A 17,333-nucleotide genomic window follows, 5' to 3' on the forward strand; every position below is an offset into this window, starting at 1 on the left:
GGCTGTCATTGTTCATGGTGAGATTCTTGTTGTTTTAGCAGTATCTTCCTCTGCGTAGTTTGTTCGATGTCCAAGGCCACGATTGTTCGTCATTTATATCCTTGAAACAACATCACAGGTTTTGCACAAACAAGTTAACTAATATACATACAGGTTTGTATAATACTTTATATCAGGATAAGATGAATAACGTATGATGAATATACATATGAATCTATGGTGATTCAAAGACAGAAGGCATACATGTCAACTCCATCGTGTTAAACAAAGGTACATAACAATGGAGACTGTTTAGCTTATTTCGAGCTGGGTTAACCGCATTTCTTGATAACAAATGGAGACAGAGGAATAGCTGCTCCTTTTATCTGGCACAGACATGAAAAACACCGAACTCTGACAAAAACATGGACTCTGCTGTGTTCTCAACAAAATCACAAGATCAAGGATTAAGACCCGAACTCTGTGATTTTGTTGAGAACACAGCAGAGTCCATGTTTTTGTCAGAGTTCGGTGTTTTTCATGCCTGTGCCAGATAAAAGGAGCAGCTATTCCTCTGTCTCCATTTGTTATCAAGAAATGCGATTAACCCAGCTCGAAATAAGCTAAACAGTCTCCATTGTTATGTACCTTTGTTTAACACGATGGAGTTGACATGTATGCCTTCTGTCTTTGAATCACCATAGATTCATATGTATATTCATCATACATTATTCATCTTATCCTGATATAAAGTATTATACAAACCTGTATGTATATTAGTTAACTTGTTTGTGCAAAACCTGTGATGTTGTTTCAAGGATATAAATGACGAACAATCGTGGCCTTGGACATCGAACAAACTACGCAGAGGAAGATACTGCTAAAACAACAAGAATCTCACCATGAACAATGACAGCCATCTCAGAAAATTGCAATGTAATGAGGGCGGGAACAGGGACATATATAAACTCTGTTCTTACTTGTGTTCGAAGAGAAGGCTGGGGGTCCACTGTTAGGAACCTCACTTCTCCCACAATTGTGAAAATAAACCTGCATTTTGATCTACTAATAGTGTCAGAGGTTTTTTACCTACAACACCGACATCTCTAAGATTAGATACAACTGGCCAGATGGAAATGTACAAACCCGCCAGGTCCAGCAAGACCATGCTGACAACGGACCTTATGATGTTTTTGTCGCGGGACTGGTGGATGCCTGCCGGACTGCTTTTCCGGTAAGAATGGACATGACAAAGATTGCCATGTGTAAGCAGCGTGATGGAGAAACTGTGTCCCAGTATCTGACCCGACTCACAGAGATCCACAATGCTCACAGCGGACTTACAGCACCAGCTGACATGAACGCAGCTGAAGTAACCCCGTACGAGGCACACCTGCGGAACAGTTTTATGAATGGACTACAGGAGGACATTGCTAAGATTGTGAGAAACACATGCATCACATGGGATACAGGAAAACTTAATATGATTGAACAACATGCCATACACGCTGAGAAGTTGTTAACGCAAGAAAAGGCGAGACGGAACAAAAAGAGGGAGGACCAGAATCACCAGGCACAGTTAACTATGATGCAAATGGTGTCACAGGCTTCAGAAAGAGGAAGAGGTAGAGGACGGGCAAGAGGAAGAGGCAGAGGAGGCCAATGGCGGGGACGAAGTAGAACGGATGGGTGCTTCACATGCGGAGGTAAAGACCACTGGGCAAGAGATTGCCCAACAAGGGAAAAGAGAGGGCCACGAGACGACGGTGATGAAGCTGACTGACTAGGAGAAGGAGGGAGGAGACGAGAGGGGTATGCCTGAAGGAGAGGGTGAGTCTAAAACTTTAATGCTTTCCAATGAAGAATCGCTTAAGCTAACTATTCATACTAACCTACTCGAACAAATTACGCGGGCTGAACGGGACGTGGCGTGTGAGCCTGAATTGCAAGGTACATTCGTTAGATATAGGGAGGAATTTTGTAAACGAATGCCAGAGTATGCATTGACTGTTGAGAGAGAGAGCCTTACGTTTTTAGTCGACTCTGGTGTTGGGGGACTCTGTAATACAGGTCGGTCAGCTAAAAATAACAGTTAAAATTAGCAGGAGGTATCTGAACTCCAGAGGAGCATCTGGCGTCATAGTGAAAGAGCAGTTCACAGCACCTTTAGAATGCGAAACCAACTGTGGAGAACGCTTTAAGTTTGCGTTTTTACTCTCCAGATGTTGTCCGATAAATCTCATGGGACGAGATTTAATAGGGAGGTTGAGGCTGAACTTAATTAGTACCCCAGAAGGATTGCAAGTGACAGAAGGGGAGGAGGACGAATTCCAAGGAGTTAAATTTGACGCTAAATCTCTGATATACGGTTATGAATGGAGATTGACTCCAACTGCTGTGAGTTCAGTGAACTGAGCGCTCATGGGGGAAGGACACGCATGCGTTAACCCTACTAACACTGACTTTATGTCGGAAGAAAATTTGCATTGCACAGCACACATTCATTTTGGGGGACCAGATAACTGGTATGAAAGTGAATGGTTTAGAAAGTTGCAGAGGTCTGAGATGCTATTGTTACAGGAGCTGTATTGGGATGGACATAGGTGTGCAGCCAGTGTGGGCTTGTCAAGAATAAGCCTGAGATCGGGAGCACCACGATAGAAGGGTCATATCCCCATGTATCGCTGGCGAAAGGGCGCAGCGAACAGTGGAGGGGTTTGGGACCGTGGATCCTTAGGAATCTTAAAACTAGTGACTGGGTGCTGACTTCGGATACAGCGGTGTGGTTCAGTGCCAGAATACGAGCATATAGAAAAAGTCTTAATTGGTTATCCCAAGCGGAGAGGGTAGTGGAAATAATCCCTGTCTCAAGGACGAAACATAAGGAAACAAATCAGTGTTTTGTGCAAATGACTGCCTATGATCCACGGTTGCAGACGGTTCCCGGGGAGCTTTGGGCGATGGGGAAGCATGATGTAGGTCTAGTGCGAAATTGTGAACCTGTAAGGATTACCCCAAAATCTGATTATAGGCCATGCAAGACACAGTATCCATTGAAACCGGAAGCGGTGGAGGGAATCACTCCGGTATTTAATTCATTGTTGAAAACAGGGGTCATAGTACCCTGCGAAAATTCACCGGTGCGTACGCCAATTTTCCCTGTGCGCAAGGCAACACTTCCAGGGGAACCAGAGGAGTGGCAATTTGTGCAAGATTTGCAAGCAGTCAATGGTGCAGTTGTGCCGAGAGCCCCTAATGTTCCGAATCCGTATCCCATTTTAGCGCAAATTCCACCCGAGAGCAGATGGTTCTCGGTAGTAGACCTTGCGAATGCATTTTTTAGTATACCTGTCCACCCAGATAGTCAGTACTGGTTTGCTTTTTCATTTAAAGGAAAGTCCTATACATTCACCAGGCTGTGCCAGGGGTATTGTGAGTCCCCCACGATCTATAATGAGGTACTGAAAAGGAGTTTAGAACCGCTGGTCTTGTCCTCTGGGACAGCTCTCCTGCAGTATGTGGATGACTGCCTGATTGCGGCTCCCACCAAGGAACAATGTGAAAGGGACACAGTGACACTGTTGCGCCACCCAGCTAGAGAAGGACACAAGGCGAGTCTCTCCAAGTTACAATTTGTACAAGAACAAGTAAAGTTTCTAGGGCATCTGATATCAGGACAGGGTAAAGCTCTGGAGCAAAGTAGAGTAAAAGCGATCCAGGAAATCCCAAAGCCAAAGACGAAAAAACAATTGTTGTCCTTTCTGGGCATGTGCTCATATTGTCGAACCTTTGTCCTCAATTATGCCGTTCTCAAGGCCCCTCTGAGTGGCATAGCCCATGGAAAGGGCTTACAGGCTCATTGTGTACTTAACTGGACCCCTGAAGCAGAGCAGGCATTTAGAGATTTGAAGCTCGCATTGCAGACTACACCAACCCTAGGACTACCCAATCCAGATAAGCCTTTCACCCAAGCAGCGGATGAAAAGAGAGGTTGCATGACATCGGTGCTGCTGCAAGAGCATGGGGGAAGGCTCAGACCGGTGGCGTATTTCTCCGCTAAACTAGATCCAGTAGCGGCGGGGCTGCCCACCTGCCTGAGGGCAGTTGCGGCGGCTGAGAAAGCAGTAAACGCTTCTAGAGATATTGTGGGTTACAGTGACTTAACACTGCTCATACCACATGCAGTCTCACTTCTCCTCTTAGAACAAAAAACAGCTCACATGTCCGCAGCCAGATGGCTAAGGTATAACACGGTGCTATTGGAGATGCCAAACGTCGCGGTTAAAAGGTGCACCGTACTTAACCCTGCCACTCTCCTCCCCACTGCAGATGATGGGGAACCACACGACTGTGTTGCCCTGACTAATGAGGTTCGCAGTCCAAGACCTGACCTGCAGGACATTCCGTTACAAAATCCCGACCTGGAACTGTTTGTGGATGGATCTGCATTCAGGGACCAGGAGACGGGCCAAAACCGGGTGGGATATGCTATAGTTACGCTACATGACACAGTAAAACCCAAACCACTCCCCAGACATTTGTCAGCGCAGGCTGCAGAGCTTGTGGCCCTCACGGAGGCATGTAAACTCGCAAAGGGAAAGTCCGTTACTATCTATACGGATAGTAGATATGCCTTTGGGGTGACCCATGATTTTGGGACACTATGGAAACATAGAGGCTTCTTAACGTCAACGGGCAAGCCGATCACGCATCATAGGCTGATTTCTGATCTCTTGGAGGCAGTCCTTTTACCCAGAGTTATAGCAGTCTGTAAGTGTGATGCGCACACTGGAAAGGCTGATTCAGTCTCACAGGGAAACGCCAGGGCAGATGCGACGGCAAAAGCAGTGGCGCAGAAGGCCATTAATGATAATGCAAACATGCCAATGTTACCAGTTTCTACCCCAACAGCAGACCTACAGGATTTGCAGACACAAGCCTCGCCGGGCGAGAAGAGGGAATGGTCAAAGGCGGGAGGTAAGGTAAAAGAAGGGATATGGTACGGCCCCAATGGAAAACCATGCTTGCCAAAAGCATTGTTCCCACACTATGCTAAATTGACACACAGGAAGGACCATGTGTCAAAAGGAGGGATGTTCAGGAGTATCTCTGCATACTGGTACACTAGGGGCTTCACTACTCTCAAAAATTTTGTGAACGATGTGTCATCTGTGCTACTAATAATGTAGGAAGAGGAATAAAGATGAGTCAGGGAGCGCACCCAGAACCACAGGGACCCTTCGAACACATTCAGATGGACTTTATCGAACTCTCCTCAAGCGAAGGGAAAAAAATGAAATGTATCCTAGGATTCTGTGGGAGGCAAGGGATGAGATTGCAGAGCCTTTGGCGTTGATCTTTGGGTCCTCGCTGTCCACGGGGATGGTGCCAGAGGACTGGAGAATGGCGAATGTTGTTCCTCTGTTTAAGAAAGGGAATAGAAATGACCCTGGTAATTATAGACCGGTTAGTCTTACTTCGGTGGTTGGTAAATTGATGGAAAGGGTCCTTAGGGATGGGATTTACGACCATTTAGAAAGATGCGGATTAATCCGAGATAGTCAGCACGGATTCGTGAAGGGCAAGTCGTGCCTCACAAATTTGATAGAATTTTTTGAGGAGGTAACTAAGTGTGTTGATGAAGGTAGGGCAGTTGATGTCATATACATGGATTTTAGTAAGGCGTTTGATAAGGTCCCCCATGGTCGGCTTATGATGAAAGTGAGGAGGTGTGGGATAGAGGGAAAGTTGGCCGATTGGATAGGTAACTGGCTGTCTGACCGAAGACAGAGGGTGGTGGTCGATGGAAAATTTTCGGATTGGAGGCAGGTTGCTAGCGGTGTGCCGCAGGGATCAGTGCTTGGTCCTCTGCTCTTTGTGATTTTTGTTAATGACTTAGAGGAGGGGGCTGAAGGGTGGATCAGTAAATTTGCTGATGACACCAAGATTGGTGGAGTAGTGGATGAGGTGGAGGGCTGTTGTAGGCTGCAAAGAGACATAGATAGGATGCAAAGCTGGGCTGAAAAATGGCAAATGGAGTTTAACCCTGATAAATGTGAGGTGATTCATTTTGGTAGGACTAATTTAAATGTGGATTACAGGGTCAAAGGTAGGGTTCTGAAGACTGTGGAGGAACAGAGAGATCTTGGGGTCCATATCCACAGATCTCTAAAGGTTGCCAGTCAAGTGGATAGAGCTGTGAAGAAGGCCTATAGTGTGTTAGCTTTTATTAACAGGGGGTTGGAGTTTAAGAGCCGTGGGGTTATGCTGCAACTGTACAGGACCTTGATGAGACCACATTTGGAATATTGTGTGCAGTTCTGGTCACCTCACTATAAGAAGGATGTGGAAGCGCTGGAAAGAGTGCAGAGGAGATTTACCAGGATGCTGCCTGGTTTGGAGGGTAGGTCATATGAGGAAAGGTTGAGGGAGCTAGGGCTGTTCTCTCTGGAGCGGAGGAGGCTGAGGGGAGACTTAATAGAGGTGTATAAAATGATGAAGGGGATAGATAGAGTGAACGTTCAAAGACTATTTCCTCGGGTGGATGGAGCTATTACAAGGGGGCATAACTATAGGGTTCGTGGTGGGAGATACAGGACGGATATCAGAGGTAGGTTCTTTACGCAGAGAGTGGTTGGGGTGTGGAATGGACTGCCTGCAGTGATAGTGGAGTCAGACACTTTAGAAACATTTAAGCGGTTATTGGATAGGCACATGGAGCACACCAGGATGATAGGGAGTGGGATAGCTTGATCTTGGTTTCAGATAAAGCTCGGCACAACATCGTGGGCCGAAGGGCCTGTTCTGTGCTGTACTGTTCTATGTTCTATGTTCTAATACTGCTTGGTGATGGTCGATATGTTCTCTAAGTGGATAGAGGCGTTCCCTACAGCTAGACAAGATGCTAGTGCAGTTGCCAAGGCTCTGCTGACGGAAATAATCCCGCGGTGGGGTATACCAGAAAAGATCAGTAGTGATAATGGCACACATTTTGTGAACCAGGCGCTTAAGCAAGTGGGGGAATGCTTGGGTATAGACCTCAGACAGCATTGTGCATACCACCCAGCAAGTGGGGGAGCAGTAGAAAGGGAAAACGCTACCTTAAAGAACAAGTTAGCAAAATGCTGTGATGAGATGGGAACACCATGGACAAAAGCCCTGCCCGTGGTGTTAATGTACATGAGGACCAGGATAAGGGGAAGAGCTAACTTGAACCCATTTGAGATACTCTTTGGCAGACCACCTAACACTGGGATTGGGCCAAAACCTGTTGTAAGGACTCTAACCAGTCATTGTGAGGATGAAATGCTACATTATTGTGCGAAACTTTCTGCAATCTTGTCTCAAGTACACACCCAAGTAAAGGAAGCCCTACCACAACCAGCAGAGGGAAAACTGCATGACCTGCGACCAGGCAAGTGGGTAGTGGTAAAGGATTTTAGAAGGAAGAGTTGGAAAGCCAGAAGGTGGTTAGGGCCATTCCAGGTGCTCCTTGTGACGCAGACAGCGGTAAAGGTAGCAGAGAGGGCTACGTGGATTCACGCCAGCCATTGCAAGCGAGTACCAGAACCCCAGCAAGCACCAGACGAGGCAATATAAAGCGGGTAGGATTGCACCCCATGATACTCCTGATTCTCCTGGCGGAGCTGGTGATGGGAGAAATCCCTGAAGTGACAGTGACATTGACCAGAGGAGAAACGGGAACGTTCACACGTGAGCCATGGCCTTATTCTCCTCGTAGAAGCTATGGTCATGGCGATTATTCACGAAATGACAAGTACCTATGTAGGGACCCCTGAGGCCCGTCCGATTGGCACCTGGTGGTAGTAACTACAGCCAAAGGTATCCCTAACACTGGCAATCGCTTCAGTATAGTTAAGACAACTGGGACAACCCGGAATGCTGCTAGAGTGACCATAAGAGCAGTGGAGAAAAGAGACGAACTGTCAATGGACTAAATGCTTATAATGTATAACTGTTGTGTGACAATCGTTCCCTATTTCATATACCAAAGATTGATGATGGCATTGCAATGGTAATACCTGATTAATGTACTTTGAGTGAAATACTGTACAAAGCTAAGAGAATGTAAGTAACGCTTGGGCAGCTTGTTGAAATTGAACATTAAAATTTTAATAAGGTATTGTCATAAAATGACAAAAGGAGGGAATTGTAGTGGAAAATTTTCAAACTTAATGTTGAGCAGCTGCACAAAGGGGCGGTTGAGAAATTGCAGCAGTGAGCAAAATAATGAGAAACTAGCTGAATGAATATAAGATAGTAGAGCTAGAAGAAAAACAACTCCTTATACGGAATGGAATAGTACTAGTAGTTGAATTAGCTCATCGCTGGCCTGGGTGCCTGTGTAGCCCGCCTAGCAGCAGAATAGGTATAAAAACTGAAGTTTGCTGTACTCGGGCGCGCCTTCCCCCCACCCTATCCTGGGCGGGAGGAACGCGTCCTCTGCAGAGTAAAAATAAAGTTTGCTCCTATCCATGACTGATCGTCTCTGAATCCTATTTTTCCACCACAGTAACTAGTAAAGTTGACCGAGGAGAACCAATGGATGTGGCTTATTTAGACTTTCAGAAGGCTTTCAACAAGGTCTTACATAACAGACTACTATGTAAAGTTAAAGCGCATGGGATTGCAGGTAATGTCTTGAGATGCATAGAAAGCTGGTTAGCAGATAGGAAGCAAAGAGTTGGTATAAATGGATCCCTTTCTGATTGGCAGTCAGTGACTAGTGGGGTTCTGCAGGGATTTGTGCTTGGACCCCAACTGTTCATATTATATATTAATGATTTGGAAGCGGGAACTAAATGTATTATCTCCAAATTTGCAGATGATATAAAGTTGGATGAGCTGTAAGGAGGATGTAGAATGCTTCAGCATGATTTGACAGGCTGAGTGTGTGGGCATATGCATGGCAGATGCAGTATAATGTGGATAAATGTGAGGTTCTTCACTTTGGTAGCAATAATAGGAAGACAGATTATTACTTGGGCGGCACGGTAGCACAGTGGTTAGCACTGCTGCTTCACAGCTCCAGGGACCTGGGTTCGATTCCCGGCTTGGGCCACTGTCTGTGTGGAGTTTGCACATTCTCCTCGTGTCTGCGTGGGTTTCCTCCGGGTGCTCCGGCTTCCTCCCACAGTCCAAAGATGTGCGGGTTAGGTTGATTGGCCATGCTACAATTGCCCCTTCGTGTCCTGAGATGCGTAGGTTAGAGGGATTAGCGGGTAAATATGTAGGGATATGGGGGTAGGGCCTGGGTGGGATTGTGGTCGGTGCAGACTCGATGGGCCAAATGGCCTCTTTCTGCACTGTAGGGTTCCTATGATACTTGAAGAGGTGTAAATTGGCAGAGGCGGATACTCAGTGAGACCTTGGTGTCCTTGTGCATCAGCCACTGAAAGTAAGTGTGCAAGAACAGAAGGCAGCAAAGAAGGCAATGATATGTTGGTCTTCAGAGCAAAAGGATTTGAATATAGGAATAGGGATGTTTTACTGAAATGTTACAGGGCATTATTGAGGCTACACCTGGAATATTGTGTGCAGTTTTGGTGTCCTTATTCGAAGTAGGATGTTCTTGCTATAGAGGGAGTACAGCGAAGGTTTACCAGGTTGATTCCTGGGATGGCAGGTCTGTCATATGAGAAGCGACTAAGTCGGTTAGGATTATATTCACTGTTTAGAAGAGTGAGAGGGGATCTCATAGAAACTTATAAAATTCTAACAGGGTTAGACAGGGTAGATTCAGAAAGAATGTTCCCAATGGTAGGGGAGTCCAGAACTAGGGGCTACAGTTTGAGGATAAGGGGTAAACCTTTTAGAACTGAGGTGAGGAGAAATTTCTTCCCCCAGAGAATGGTGAATATGTGGGATTCACTACCACAGGAAGTAGTTGAGGCCAAAACATTGTCTAATTTCAAAAATAAATTAGATATAGCTCTTGGGGCTATCGGGATCAAGATGTATGGGAAGGGGGAAGGGGAGATCAGGATACTGAATTTGATGATCAGCCATGATCATAATGAACGACGAAAGAGGCTCGAATGGCCGAACAGCCTACTCCTGCTTTTAGTTTCTATGAGACGTACAGGATTCTCAGGGGGTTTGACAGGTAGATTCTGAGAGGTTGTTTTCCTTGGGGAGAATCTAGAACCAAAGGACATATTCTCAGAGTAAAGGATTGCCCATTTAGGACAGAGATGAGGAGGAATTTCTTCTCTGAGGGTAGTGAATCTATGGAATTCTTTACCGCAGAGGGGTGTAGAGGCTGGGTCGTTAAGTATGTTCAAGGCGGAGATAGACAGATTTTTAATCAGTAAGGGAATCAAGGATTATGGGATGAGGCAGGAAAGTGGAATTGACAATTGTCATACTCGATCAGTCAAGATCTCAATGAATGGAGAACTACGGTGGCAGTGATCAGCGCTGCTGCCTCACACGCCGCTGCCTCACAGCGCCAGGGACCCTGGTTCAATTCTAGCCTCAAGTCACTGTCTGTGTGGAGTTTGCACGTTCTCCCCGTATCTGCATGGGTTTCCTCTAGGTGCTCCGGTTTCCTTCCACAGTCCAAAGATGTGAGGGTTAGGTTGATTGGCCATGCTAAATTGACCCGAGTGTCAGGGGGATCAGCAGGGTAAATGTGTGGAGTTACGGGATTTGGGCCTGCAAGGGATTGTGGTCGGTGCAGACTTGATGGGCCGAATGGCCTTCTGCACTGTAGGGATTCTATGATTCGCTGGACCGAATGGCCTACTTCTGCTCCTATGTCTGATGTGAAGACTGGACTTCATCTCCACAATGATGGTGTGGTTGTTATTCCCACCAGTACTACCATGAGCAGATGCATCTGCGACAGTAGATTAGCAAGGATTAGGTCAAGTAGGTTGGTGGTTCCTCCTGTTGGTTCCCTTACCAGCTGCCGCAGACTCAGTATAACAGCTATGTCCTTTATGACTCAGCTAGCTCAACCTGTAGTGCTGCTATTGTAATAAGTCCACGTTGGCGAAAGTCCTGTCACCAAAGTTTCTTTATTTACAAGGTCTCACCATACCATACAGAGTGCTCGTAGTGTGCTGCCTGCATCAGACGTGCGAAGGGACTGACACTCCTGTTTACAGACAGGACATGGGGCTCCCTGATTGAACCATCAATTATCTCTCAATCAGGGACATCTTTGAGTGAGCTCTCAATCAGGGAGTTCATACTCAAGCAGGCCAACCTCAATTGCCTGATTAAAGTTATCACACTCCTCCCCCACAAAGTCCAAGGAATCCTCTCAGTTTGATTGCCTCACGGGTCATTTCCTCCGTTTGAGCGCCAGGTCGGGATCCTCCAACTCGGCCTCTGACGTTGGCGGGGTACATCGGTTAGGTGCCTGTCTCTTCTGCAGCGACGGCCAGAGGGCTGGTTCCTCTTCTACCTCTGGTGGTAGGGGAATCGCTGCAGCTTCGCCCCGTGTCCATCTCGGACTCTGAGGTTCCCAACAGGGGTGCTGGAGAGACGGTGATGGCCCGCCAAGGAGAACTCTTCTCGTCCCAAGGACTGCAGGGCCAACTTGGCTCAGGAATGAGGCACGGACCTGGTCCAGGTGTTTCCTTGAGACGGCCTCGCCCAGGTGTACCCGGTCGGATACCTGTCCTGTCCTGGACTTGACCATTCCTGTTATCCATGTGGGTCTATTTGCATAATTTTTAACCCAGACTTTCACGACGACATCAAATTGCCTCCCTTGGCGAGAGTGGTCATGGCCCCTGCATTGGGCTTCTTGGTGTTTTTCCACTTTCCCTCTCAGGTTTGGAAATAGCAGGTTCAGTCTGGTGCGGGGTCATCTGCCCATGAGTAATCCTGCCGGGAGTTATTCCCGTGGTGGCATGTGGGGTTGTCCTATAGTTAAATAGCCAGCACGAGAATTTGGTTTCTATTGATGCCGCTGACTGTTTTTTCAACCAGGCTTTTAAGGTCTGGACTGCTCTCTCCGCTAGCCCCTTTGATGCTGGGTGGTATGGTGCCGTTCTGTTGTGCCGAATCCTATTCGATTTCATGAATTTTGTGAACTCTAGGCTGGTGAAAACCGATCCATTGTCTGAAACTAACACCTCTGGGATTCTGTGCGTTGCAAACGAGGTGCACAGTTTCTCAACGGTTGCTGCTATGTTTGCCAAGTTCAATTTGTAGATGTCCAACCATTTGGAATGGACCCCATAAACGGGCCTATAGAATCATAGGGTCATAGAGGTTTACAGCATGGAAACAGGTCCTTCGGCCCAACTTGTCCATGCTGCCCTTTTTTTTAAACCCCTAAGCTAGTCCCAATTGCCCGCATTTGGCCCATATCCCTCTATACCCATGTCTAAGACTGTCTAAATGCTTTTTAAAAGACAAAATTATACCTGCCTCTACTACTACCTCTGGCACATTGTTCCAGACACTCTCCACCCTCTGTGTGAAAGAATTGCCCCTCTGGACACTTTTGTATCTCTCCCCTCTCACCTTAAACCTATGCCTTCTAGTTTTAGACTTCCCTATCTTTGGGAAAAGATATTGACTATCTAGCTGAATTGACATGGAGTCGCGACCATGGTCTACCTGGCCATTCCCACGAGTGCAGCGGGGCTGCCGGTGGCACCTTCTGACGCTGTTGACATTCCTGGCACCGTCCCACCAATTCCACTATGTCTGCATCCAGACCTGGCCACCAGACATAGCTACTTGCCAGCATCTTCATTTTGGACACTCCGGGGTACCCATGATGTCATTCGGCCAGTATGGCCTGCCGGCCCCGACTTGGGACTGTGACCCGTGCTCCCCATAGCAGTATCCCATCTTCCACAGAGATCTGCTCTCTTCTGCTCCAATAAGGGTGGAATTGTGGCTGGACCGGTCTTTCCAACTCCCCCGTTAGCACCAGATGCTTTACCTTTGCTAATACCGGACCTTTTTGTGTCCACATATGTATGTTGTGTGCAGCCACCAGGAGGGTATCCAAGAAGTTTAGTGTCATCACCGTTTCCTCTTCTCTTGGTACCAATGGTGGGGTGTCCGGCAAGGTATGCTTAGGGCATCGGCATTTGCCACTCAAGTCCCCGGCTGGTGCTCCGACTGATATTGGTATGTTGCCAGTAATAATGCCCAGAGCTGGATCTGGGCTCCAGCTATTGGTGGCACTGCTTTGTCCTCCTTGAGTAGGCCCAGCAAGGGTTTGTGACAATCGTGAATTTCCACCCATATAGTGGTGAAATTTGTTTACGGCGAAAATTACAGCCAGACCTTCTTTTTCGATTTGGGCATATTTTCGTTCCGCTATTGCTCGGGTCCTGGTGGCATACGCTATTGGCCATTCCTGTCCATTTGGCACATCTGTGTGCCAGAACTGCATTGCAGGTGAGCACCAATTCTTTATTGGGGTTAGAATGTGCTAAAACATTTTCTGAGGAGAGTTGCTGTTTAATTTTCGTGAAGGCCCAGTCTTGGCGGGCAGACCATTCCCAGGCTTGCCCCTTTTTTAGTAACTGGTGTAGGGGATCCAGAATGGAGGCCCTGTTTTGTATGAATTTCCCATGTCAGCAGCCCTAAAAATGACCGCAACTCCTGGATTGTGGTGGGGGCCAGGGCATCTTTTATTGCTCACACCCGATCCTCCAGAGGTCCGACTTATCTACTTTGTAACCCAGATAGGTTACTTGCAGTGCTAAAAAGACACATTTCTCTCTTTCTAAGCACACACCCGCTGCTACAAATCTTCGAAGGACTTCCTCCAGATTCTGCAGGTGTTCTGCCCTTGTTTTCCCCGTAATGAGGACATTGTCCAGGTAAATGGCGACCTGTGGCAATCCTTGTAGTATGCTCTCCATTGTTCTCTGGAATATACACAGGCTGATGATACCCCGAAAGGTAATCTTTTATACTGAAAAAGGCCTTTCAGCATGTTTATTGCAGCACATTTTTGTGAATCTTTGTCCAGCTGCAGCTGTAGGTATGCGTGACACATGTCCAGTTTTGTGAATAAGAGTCCTCCTGCCAGCTTTGCATATAGATCCTCGATTCGGGGAATTGGGTATTTATCCAGTTGTGAGTAACGATTTATCGTCTGCTTAACATCTCCACAAAGACGAACTCAGCCGTCCGGCATCAGGATCGGTACCATGGGTGCCGCCCATTCCAAAAACTGTACTGGTTTTATTATGCCTTCGTGCTCCAATCTTTGAATTTGCATGTCATCCTTTTCTCTTAATGTGAATGGTGTCGGCCGGGCCTTGCAAAATTTTGGGACTGCCTCCGGGTCGACATGTAATGTCGCTTTAGCCCCTTTCATTGTTCCTCGCCCTTTGCGAAAAACCTCCAGGTATTTGCTCAGAACTTCACTCAGGCGACCATTTTCCAGCTGAAAAATGTTTACCCAATCTAGCTGGATCTCCTTCAACCAATTTTGTCCCAATAGGCTCGGTCCTGAACCTTCGACTACCATCAATGGTAGCCTAACCAGTTGTTTTCAGTAAGCACAAGACTTGTGCCCAAAACTCTCAGTGGTTCCCCCGTGTAAGTCCTCAGTCTTGCTGAAGTCTTGGTCAGGGATAAGGGTTGGAGTCCAGTGCGTATTTTTTTAAACACTGCTTTCCCTACCATGGATATGGCTGCGCCTGTGTCGACCTCCATTAAAATTGGACATCTGTTCAGTCTCACTGATAATTTAATAGGTTTAATAAAGTAGCTGTTCTTCGTCGGAGGAAGGTGGAGCTTCCAGATTGTACATTCACCTGTCCCTCGGCCTACATGTCCTTTTCGGAAATGTCCGTTTTGGAACCTTGCTTTTCTTCACCGACTCCTGACACTGGCAACCGTTACACTGTCGTGCTGGGCGGGGCTCTGCAGGGACTGCTGTCTGTCTAGACTCAATCCAGCCTTGTTTAGGAGCAGTTCTGTGGCTGAATCCTTCCTGAGGGCGGTACATAGTGGCCTGCCCCATAGTGGTCGTCCCCTAACTCAGTTGCACTGATGTCTACCTCTATTGGAATACCCTGGAACTCGTGCTCTGCTCGCCGCTTTTTCTAAAGACAACGCCAGCTGTAATGCCTGTTTACAGTCCAGCTGGGCCTCCACCAACAGACGTTTTTATATGGCCATGTTATTGATTCCGCACACCAATCGGTCTCGGAGCATCTCATTTAATGTCACCCCGAATTCGCAAGCCTCTGCCAATCGTCTTAATCTTATCAGGAAACTAGTGATTGACTCCCCTGTCTCTCGGAATGCTGAGTAAAACCAGTACCTTCGTAGGATCAAAGGTGGCTTAGGGTCGTAATATTCTTTTACTAAGTCCGTCAATTCCTGGAAGGATTTTGTGTCTGGTGCCTCCGGAAAGTTTAAATCGCACATAACAGCGAAAGCTGCTGGTCCACAAGCAGTCAGCAGCATAACCTGTTGCTTTTCATCTGAGGCTATGTCGTTAGCTCTGAAGAAATACTTCATCTGTTCTACATATTGGGCCCAGTCTGCCACTACAGGGTCAAAAGAATCCAACTTCCCGAACAGAGACATGTTTGCCCAGCAATGACTTACCGTCAATGTGTCATGGTTAAGCAGGTTCCTTCAGGTCACTCCTTTTTCCTCGTTGTAATAAGTCCACGGAGGCGAAAGTCCTGTCACCAAAGTTTCTTTATTTACAAGATCCCACCATACCAAACAGAGTGCTCATAGTGTGCTGCCTGCATCAGATGTGCAGAGGGACTGACACTCCTGTTTACATACAGGAATGAGGCTCCCTGATTGAACCATCAATTATCTCTCAATCAAGGACATCTTTGAGTGAGCTCTCAATCAGAAAGTTCATACTCAAGCAGGCCAACCTCAATTGCCTGATTAAAGTCATCAAAGGCATCAAGGCACTTGGTGATGGACACTGAAGGTCCCCACCCAAAGTACATATTGTGCCCTTGGCACGCTCAATGCTTCCTCCAACTGGTATTCAACTTGAAGGAGTACTAATTCTAGCTGAGGGGAACAGTACATAGTAACCAGTAAACATCCTTGCACATGTTTGACCTGATGTCATGAGCTTCGGAATTGACGTTGAGAACTCTTGGGCAACTCCCTTCCAACCAAATGTTATCATGCTGCCAGTTTCCTGTCAGTGAGACAGGGCATGCCCAGGGAGGTGACAGTGGTGTTTCAGGAAACACCACTGTCGCCTGTCAGGTTACTTGCGGTGCTAAAAAGACACAATCCTGTCAGATTGAAATAAATATTCTGTATCGCCTGCATCTCCTGAATGTTACAGTTATTTTTCATTCAGATTTACCATCATTTGGATCTGCTATACATGTGAACCAAGTTATTTAATTAACACAGACTGAGAAGTACCCAATCAGACTTGATACTCACTGTGCTCCATTCAGTATGAAACCATTTGGCACCACATGGCTTGAGGTAGCAGGATTGCTGAGTCAGAGGTCTGTTCAAAGCAGCACATTCATAAGAGTTCACCGTTGTAAAGTTGTCTTGTGTTTTTCTAATGCATATTACATCCCGGTACTGGGTTCCATTGTTGCATTCAGTGGAACACTAGACCAGAGTGGCATAAGAAGACATTTTTTAACCAGAGACTCAAAATATTACGTTACAACCTTTTGTTAAAGGCTACATTCACAATGCAAGTTATGAGATAAATTTAGCACATTCTTGCATTTGTGCAGATTGGAACATTTTCAACATTTCACATTCAGGGATTGCTTCTCTTTAGCCCATGGCCTGGTGTCTCATCCTGCCACATAACCCTGGTCTCCTCAGTCAGGGTCATTTTTACATCTCTATGTGATCTCCCAGAAGAAAGCAAGCAACAGACTTGTGAACAAAATTAAAGGTGCAGCATGCATTCAAAATTGGAGCAAATGGTGAGCAGTATTCCAGAAAAACTAGAAAAATACAGTGATATCTTTGGGGGAGTAATAGGGGTACTCCCCCTTTTAATACAGTGACATCCTTGGGGTCAGTAATAGGAACACTGGGGGCGATTCTCCCATTCCAACCCACTAATTTTTTGGCAGGTCGAGCCAGTAGATTTGCGCCTACCCCGATTCGGGCATGCACATCTTCCAGCGACGGAAATCCGGCTCAGTCGGGACCACGCTGGAAACTGACAGGACCAGCAGGTAAGTAATTTTAATCTGTTTTTACTGTCATTTAAATGTAATTATCAAGCCCGGGAGTGAATTCTGCTGGTGGGTAGAGGGGATCGTCATTGCTGGGGAGGGTGGGGGCGAGCTGGAGATTGGAGTGCTCCAGGACAGGATGGGTGGGGGGGCGGGGGTGGGGGGGGTGGTGTCGGGCTGGCCCAGGAATGGTCG

The 17,333-nt window shown here is 46.9% G+C and overlaps 1 protein-coding gene across 1 annotated transcript in view; it reads right to left on the reverse strand.

Annotated features, from left to right (window-relative positions):
- The window catches only part of LOC144480398 (thrombospondin type-1 domain-containing protein 4-like), a 226,786-nt gene that overhangs the window by 15,937 nt on the left and 193,516 nt on the right, over positions 1–17,333 (reverse strand). Inside the window, exon 16 of the mRNA XM_078199803.1 lies at positions 16,372–16,551. Within this exon, the coding sequence (XP_078055929.1) occupies positions 16,372–16,551 (180 nt within the window). The remainder of the gene's footprint in view (positions 1–16,371; positions 16,552–17,333) is intronic.

Source organism: Mustelus asterias, chromosome 29, assembly GCF_964213995.1.
Source record: "Mustelus asterias chromosome 29, sMusAst1.hap1.1, whole genome shotgun sequence".
Taxonomy (NCBI): domain Eukaryota; kingdom Metazoa; phylum Chordata; class Chondrichthyes; order Carcharhiniformes; family Triakidae; genus Mustelus; species Mustelus asterias.